We start from the raw sequence: 7,876 nt of genomic DNA on the forward strand, positions 1-7,876 counted from the left end.
AAAAGAGTAGCCCAAGAGTTGGCGGTGGGTGGTGATGACTAGCTGCCTTCCCTCTAGTCTTACACTGGTAAATTAGGGACGGCTAGCACAGATAGCCCTCGAGTAGCTTTGTGCGAAATTCCAAAACAAACCAAACAAATGGTACGTGCAGGCTATTTGTTCAGTGTTTATCTATTTCCCATAATTTTAACAGTTCGGATAGTCCTTAATCCTCTTAAAAGCTGTCCACTATCAGCAGGCAACAGTATGACACAATTATATAAAGACAACAAGTAAAGTCAAAGCTAGCATGAAAACGGAAAATCAACTAGTAATAATATCGGCCCCCCAGTGGCTGAGTGATATGTCTGCGGACTTACAACCCTGGAAACCGGATTTCGATACCCGTGGTGGGCAGAGCACAGATAGCCCATGGTGTAGCTTTGTGCTTAATTCAAAACAACAACAGTAATAATATCTATATGTTGATAAAAATGTATCTCTGGCTTATCATGGTGGGTAGCACGTGTGAAATTGCACCGAACGCAAAAGAGCCATGCATTCTCACACCTGGAAACATGAAACTTGCAGAAAATTGATACATCATAAATTTTCGGAATTACACTTAAAAGTTCTCTAGATTACATTAAACATTTGCTTCTTTAATTGCTCGATGTAATGAATAATTTGAACTAATATTATATCGTTTGTAATAAGACCACAAAAGATGATTAATCGGATACCCTTCAACTAAACTATCATTTAAATAATCTGCTTTTTCTAAATGCTTCTCTTGATCAAACAGTATCTAAAGCACTGAGAGTTATCCTAGTTTTGTACTGAGCTTTAAAACAGTTTTGCACATTGAGATAAAAGATTCACATTTTCATGAACACAAAACAACTCTTCACTTCCCCAGCTTTTTGCTTTCAAAATTTGAATGTATGAATTAAACCCCAATACTCCATAGAACAAGCTTAAAAATAGTTTATATAATTGTCTTTGTTGTACAAGTATATTTTTGAATTATAGCAAACGCACCTATAATCTGTTTTACGGACACTTTTGAAAATTTAATTCTCGGTAATTGTGTAATTCCAAGAATGATAGATAACCTAGGATAACATAACGTTTGACTGTCAGGTTTAACACTATCTAACCATTAATGAATTGACAAGTCGCCATCTAGTGTACGAAAGCGACAATTTCGTGTTTCTAAATTTTTTTACTTCAGTGTTGAATAATTAAGGTGATTACATATCTTAAACAAGCAAACTTTATTTTTAAAACCTAAAGCGATAACTTTTGTAGCTTTAATGTAATACTGTTTTTGTTTCTTAATTCGTATATTGTTAGCTATCTAAAAGCCCATTATAATTAACATGAAAGAGTAGAGTGGGACGGAAATCCGTTATGGAACACCGATCAATCTGTTCGATAAATTGTAAAAACGTGACCAAAAATTAATTCACATTCATTATTCAGCACTTAACGATCAAGTTATTTCGCTTACTAATATGTCAAAAAGCAATTTTTTTTAATGTATTATTTGTATATGGATATTGATTTGTACACTAAAAGAATTATTAATATCGCTACATCAGCTTTGTAAAGTCTACTAAATATAGAGGTCAAAAGATCAAATATTTTGTACGCTTTGCTGTATTAATTATAACACTTTGTCGTAATTACGTATAAAATGAGCTATGCATTTCAATAAGTAACCACAAAATGTTATAGACACCAAAGTATAATGTTAGTCCCTAATATTAAATTAACATGCATTGAATAAAGAGAAAATGAATCTTTAATGGAGAGTTACCGTTATAATTGTGATTACTATTTAATATCTTCCTCGCAATGGCTCAACTTATAACCTTAAAATACAGAGTTTGATTATTGTAGAGAACACTGAGAAGATAGTCCATTGTGTATATTTAGGATAAAACTCTTTGGATGGTTGTTCTTGCGGAAGGATACATAATAGGCTAACTGCTCTCTGTCCACTACAGGAATTCAAACCCCCTGTTTTAGAGTTGTGTAACCGTAAGCTTACCACTGTCATCTAGGAGCTTAAGCAGGCCGAAACTGTTTAATAATTGTATAGTATGTTTAGCCGTCATCCAAGTAAGATACGAAAATTAAAGTAGTACTTAACTTTGTTTTTCCATTGTGCGCAAAGCTACTCGAAGAATATGTGTACTAACTATCCCTGATTTAGATATGAGAGACTAAAGAGAAGGCAGCTAGTCAACACCAACGGCAGTCACCTCTTAGGACACTCTCTATAAACGAATAGTAGGATGGAGTGTGACATTATAACGTCCTCACAGTTGAAAGAACGAGCATGTATGGTGGGGCGGTTATTCGAACCTACTGCTCGCAGATTGTCAGTCAAGAACTTTAACCACCTGGGCAAGCCATCTTTGATCTCACGAAACATACTTAGTAATCTCTCAATTGCAAATTTAGTGCTAAAAATAAACTGGATCTAAATTGGATTCCTTCATGAAATGAATTACGTTTCTCGCCTGCGTTGAATCTGATATAATGTTGACAACCATTGGAGCTCTTTCAGCGGAAAGAACAGTTTATATGACAGAGCTCAACATCTCTTTGTCTTTGAAATGGAAATCATAGTCTTCATTTACCAAAAATTCCTCCTATTTGTTAGAAATATTTGAAACTTATTCATATGTTTAGAAATAGAATTGTTCATTTTGTGCTCCTGTTTTTCTGTCCTTTTTCAAACTTGTTGTTTTTTACAAAAGTAATAAATACTTCCCCGAAGTTGGGATACTTTAATTGAGCCAGTTCATAATCATTAAATATTCCAGATTGATGTAATTTGAAATGTTCAGTTTCATTTCGATTTAAATGAAGAAAACCACAGTATGTAATTAACCATATACAATTATGTTAAATATGTAGTTTATCTCATTCAGTTCTACTAAACATGAAACTTAAGGTTATCACTAGTTAAAAAAACAACAAACGTTTGCGTATTTCAATGTTTTGAGAGCTAATCTTATTAAAGATCGTATAATGCTTTGACCCGGCATGGCCAGGTGGGTTAAGGAGTTCGAATCGTAGTCTGAGAGTCGGGGGTTCGAATCCCCGTCGCACCAAACATGCTCACCCTTTCAGCCGTGGGGCGTTATAATGGGACGGTCAATCTCACTATTCGTTACTAAAAGAGTAGCCCAGGAGTTGGCGGTGGGTGGTGATGACTAGCTGCCTTCTCTCTAGTCTTACACTGCTAAATTAGGGACAGCTAGCGCAGATAGCCCTCGTGTAGCTTTGCGCGAAATTCAAACAAACAAATATAATGCACCATTTTCTTTAACATTTTTAATTTGTCAAATTATATTTAATGCACTAATGTAAAAATTCTCATTTAGCTAAGGAACTGAAGACTGGAAGCTTTATAGACCCAATAAATGCGATTAAAATCATACATTCTCATAAACTGTTTTCTTAACTGCCTAACACTAATTCTACTATGTACTCAAACCGTCGAAGAAATGAAGTCTTTTCCCTAACATAGGTAATAAAAGCCATACCCGACTACTACTTTGCTTATAATACGTCAATTATAATCCTCAAAATACAGGCTTTTATAATAATCTCTTGTTTATCACAAGCCACTGATAGGAAGAGACCTTTCATTTAATACCATCACTCATTAAGCTGGGCTGGGCCTTTTACAGAGTGTGTTTAAAATATTATTTAAAAAATGAAACAACAAACGAACACAAGTAAAGTAACCACAGTAATATGAAATGTTATAATAGAATGTTTATTAATAACATGAAAAATAAAACATACAGTCAATAATGATTTAAATAAAAGTATGATATAGATTACTGTTGACACAATGGAGTGTTAAATATTACTTTATGTTTTTAACTCGTCTCAATCGGTTTGTTTGTTTCAGAACTTCTGCGAATAGGTAGCTACACAATGGTGTTTTTTGAATAAGTAGTTGACTGACAGTCACTTTTATAGCGCACCCATCACCTCAAGGTGCAGAATGCATTTCGGCGGTAAAATGTTACGAACATAAAATATTGGAATCATAATTCAGGAACATTTACCGATAAGAACGCCAACTCCATCATAATGAAAACTTACTGTATTATTCAATGTATAACTTTGTAGGCGTGTGTCACTGTTCTCAAATAATTTTGACGCGTTTTTTGTTTTTAATTTGTATTAAAATTGTTCTTAAAACAACTCATTTTCTTATATAATTTATAAAACTAGGCAACTGTTTAAACAAGAACTATAAGTCAGTGAATAATAAAGTCTGATATTAATTTATTCTGTGGAAAATATATAAGTTTGTCCAGTTTTCCCCTCTGACATTAAAGCCTTTAACATTTTGTTTTCTACTCGTTAGTAACAATAAAAATATCATATTTATTTATAGAAGAAATAATTTGTACAGGTTTATAAAACAATGATGATAACACGAGCATAATAGTACACGCCATAAAAATCCCACTAGTTTCGATAGGTCTAGCCTGTTATTCTCCATTGCATTATTATGCTGACGTTATAGTGTTATATGGGCATATAAGTAATTTATTTTCATATAAATATCTCTTAAGATGACATTTAATATCTAAATACTTTATATTACATGTGTGCATATTTATTTGCCTATGGAATGTAAACATAATAGAATATAGCCTACCTTTTCACGTGTTCTAGTTGTTCGAAACAATAAAATTTCATTGTAAACTAATTTCAGCACGTTAAATCATCCAATAATTTCCGAGTTTTCTTAATTAAATGCTTATTTTAAAATACTTATGTGAGGTGCTTCTGTAACAATACGGTGGATTCAGTCGATTGATGGAAACAATTTGGTTTTTCAAAAGTTCTAGTACATATTGAAGGGATTTAGACTTTTTGTCTATTTTCTAGAAAAAACTTATTACATCGTCTACGTTCTTATAAGCATCCGCAACTTTCCACTGAGTAACATGGATCCTCAGATTCACAGTCCGGAACGTTAAATCTGGGTCACACCCGGCCCAAGCATTTTAGTTTATTAGCAGTAGTGTAACCAGGTTTTCCACTCAGAGGGGGCAGAATATTTTAAGGGGAGGCCAATCAATTAAACACAGTGATATTGATATAATTTTTAATAAAGTGATCATTAAAATAAATCAAATGTTAGAGTGTTTATTAAATCGTATAAAACAAGTTTACTATATCTAAAAACTGAAAACTAATACGCGGTCAATATGCCTAGATTCTTTCAGAGGGGAACACTTGAGTATCTCCTTGTCTACGGCTCTGTTTTGCGGGAAACAATTTGTTTTACTTGTGAGGTTTTTTACAAGCTAGAGGGTTTTTACATCATAGTCAATATTTCACATGAACAAAAATTTCAGTGATGTTTTAATTATACAATTCACCTTCGTTTATGTATGTCGAATATTTTAGTTAGTAAATAAACTTTTTATTTGTAAATAGAAAGAACTTGATTAGAAAATGGTTAAACATAAATTGGAATAAAAATTATAATTCTAAGGTATTTTGGTTTTGTGTGTGTGGAATCCAAATTGCGTTTAGAACATAAAGAATGATTATTGCCGTATAGTTGCACTGTGTTGCTTTTAAATTACAGATACGATTCACTAAGATTAAATTAATAATGTTCTTACCTTTCGAGTGTTACTGCCACAAGGTTGAAAACAGAAGCGAATGCAGAAACTGTCTCGGCATAAGCTGCTGTCTTGCAGATTGTACCATCTTTATCCCACTGTATGACAAAGTAATGAGCGACATCGAGAGGGACATATATAACCAGGAGCAAAAGGTCAGCAACGGCTAGGCTGACAAGGAAGATGCTGGTGACATTTCTAGAGGAGTTGTCACAAGTCATAACCGCGATGACAACGATGTTTCCAGTAACACCAATAATAAACGTAATGATATAAGTTGTCATGATGAAAGGGAAGTACGAGTTAGTCATCCATGGTATCAACATTTCTTCTGGGTGGGGAAAGTAGATGACATCACTCTGAGGAAGATCCGTGGTTGTAATGTTTGATATATTCGCCATTATAGATGATGTCGCATTATCATTTTTCTCTAGTACAGAATAAAAGAGGGCGTTGTATATTATCGTCGTTACGCTGTCATTCATGACTGGAAAAAAGTCCCAGAAAGATCTTTGAATTAAGTGTCGCAATCTAATGCCACAATGCTTCTTGATGGATCTTCTTGAACAAGATGTAGTGCTTTTATGTCAGTACCACCAACTATCGTTTCCTACAGTTATCATTGCTAAACTTACTGTTCTAGTGAGTAGAAAGGGATACGATGAGTGACGTTTTTCTTTCCACAGTAAGTATAAGGTCTGCTAGACAAAACACTCACTTGGCAGAAATAAAGAAACTTTTGTAATTTGAATAAATACATAAACATATAAAACCTGGAGTTACGATCAGTACGGAAAATATAAATGTAGAAACAAAAGAGACTCTCAAAATCTTTAAAAATTAGCTGAATTTAAAACGGAAGAAAAAAAACAATTATCCCTGAATATATACATATAAAAATGTTTGTGTGGAAATTGTCTATAAACCAGTTTTATTGACACAATTAAACGTTATAAAAATGTGAAAGGTTTTCAAAAATTTATTCGAGGGAAGTAAAATAGAAGTGACGAGATATTGCTGAGATTTCGATTCTGTGAAAACTGTATACAGCTGTTAACATATTGAAATATCATTATTTCATAAAAATTAGTGTAAGAAATTCCAAGCACAAAGAGAGAGAGAAGAAGGAATATTACGATTAGACTTTTTAACAAAGTTTTTTTATTCTAAGACTTAAAATATTATGTAAACTTACTCAATAGAAGAGTTATTTAAAGATAATGAAGCCGAAAGAAGATTCTATTTATTATTTGCAACTGAGTGTAACCTGCTTCGGGGAAATCTACACCTTATCAGTGAATCCCGACAAGGGCAAAACTTAAAAGCATAGGACCCGTTTCCTTAGAGTGGTGCTGTGTATGTTATATACTAGCTGAAGTAACCGTCACTTGGATATAAGTTGGGTAAATTCATGATTAATGAAAGATTTTCATAGGAAATGAAAAGTTGCTTCACTTATATACAATATTGTGCAAAAGTGTTAGTACAAGAGAATATGTTATTATTTCTTCCATTTTTGGGGTACTAATTCTCACATTCCATTACAAAATGAAAATCTCAACGCTATGGTAATGCTTTACTGATCTTTGTTAACAGTTTAGTAAGCAAGGGTGAGAATACCTATAATTCATTAGAATTCCTATACAGTTGTACCTAGAGCATGCCATAAGAGTTTTGTTTCAATGAACATACTGATCAAATTTAGTGTCAAAACTAACTCTCGTGGTACTCCACACAGTGTATTAACTATATTGAAAGAAGCTAGCATATGGTACCGATATGTGCTAGAAGAAATCAGTTAATAGCACTCCACAAAAGAACCTTGATAAAAACAGTATTTAAAACTATATATTAAGTTTTGTTGTCATGCCACTGTCAGATTGTAAAGAATTGTCAGTAGAGCAGAGAATTCACATAAAAGCTTTTACGATGCTGGTTTGACTCTCTGAGAAATTGCTGCAGACCTAAAAAGCTCCCCAAATGCTGCCAAGTACACTTTATATCATGAGACTAAGAAAGGTAAATTTGAAAATAGAAAAGGAAGAGGCAGAATATTAAATTGAATGATACAGTGTATTATTCACTGAGGTGGGGGCTAGTAAGGTGTTACTCAGTGAGAAACTGCACCCATCTCATTCATGGGATACTCTTTACCTAATAGAGGTGATAGAGTAAAAGGAACTGTAAGAACAATCTTCTGCATGGTGCTAAAGAGCTTC

At 33.3% G+C, this 7,876-nt stretch overlaps 1 protein-coding gene across 1 annotated transcript in view; it reads right to left on the reverse strand.

The window, feature by feature from the left end:
• The window catches only part of LOC143223996 (galanin receptor 2a-like), a 35,134-nt gene extending 28,642 nt beyond the window's left edge, over positions 1–6,492 (reverse strand). The window contains exon 1 of the mRNA XM_076452462.1: positions 5,658–6,492. Coding sequence (XP_076308577.1) covers positions 5,658–6,142 — 485 coding nt within the window. The 5' untranslated portion in view covers positions 6,143–6,492. The remainder of the gene's footprint in view (positions 1–5,657) is intronic.
• Between the last annotated feature and the right edge of the window lie 1,384 nt (positions 6,493–7,876).

This window comes from Tachypleus tridentatus, chromosome 8 (assembly GCF_004210375.1).
Source record: "Tachypleus tridentatus isolate NWPU-2018 chromosome 8, ASM421037v1, whole genome shotgun sequence".
Classification (NCBI taxonomy): domain Eukaryota; kingdom Metazoa; phylum Arthropoda; class Merostomata; order Xiphosura; family Limulidae; genus Tachypleus; species Tachypleus tridentatus.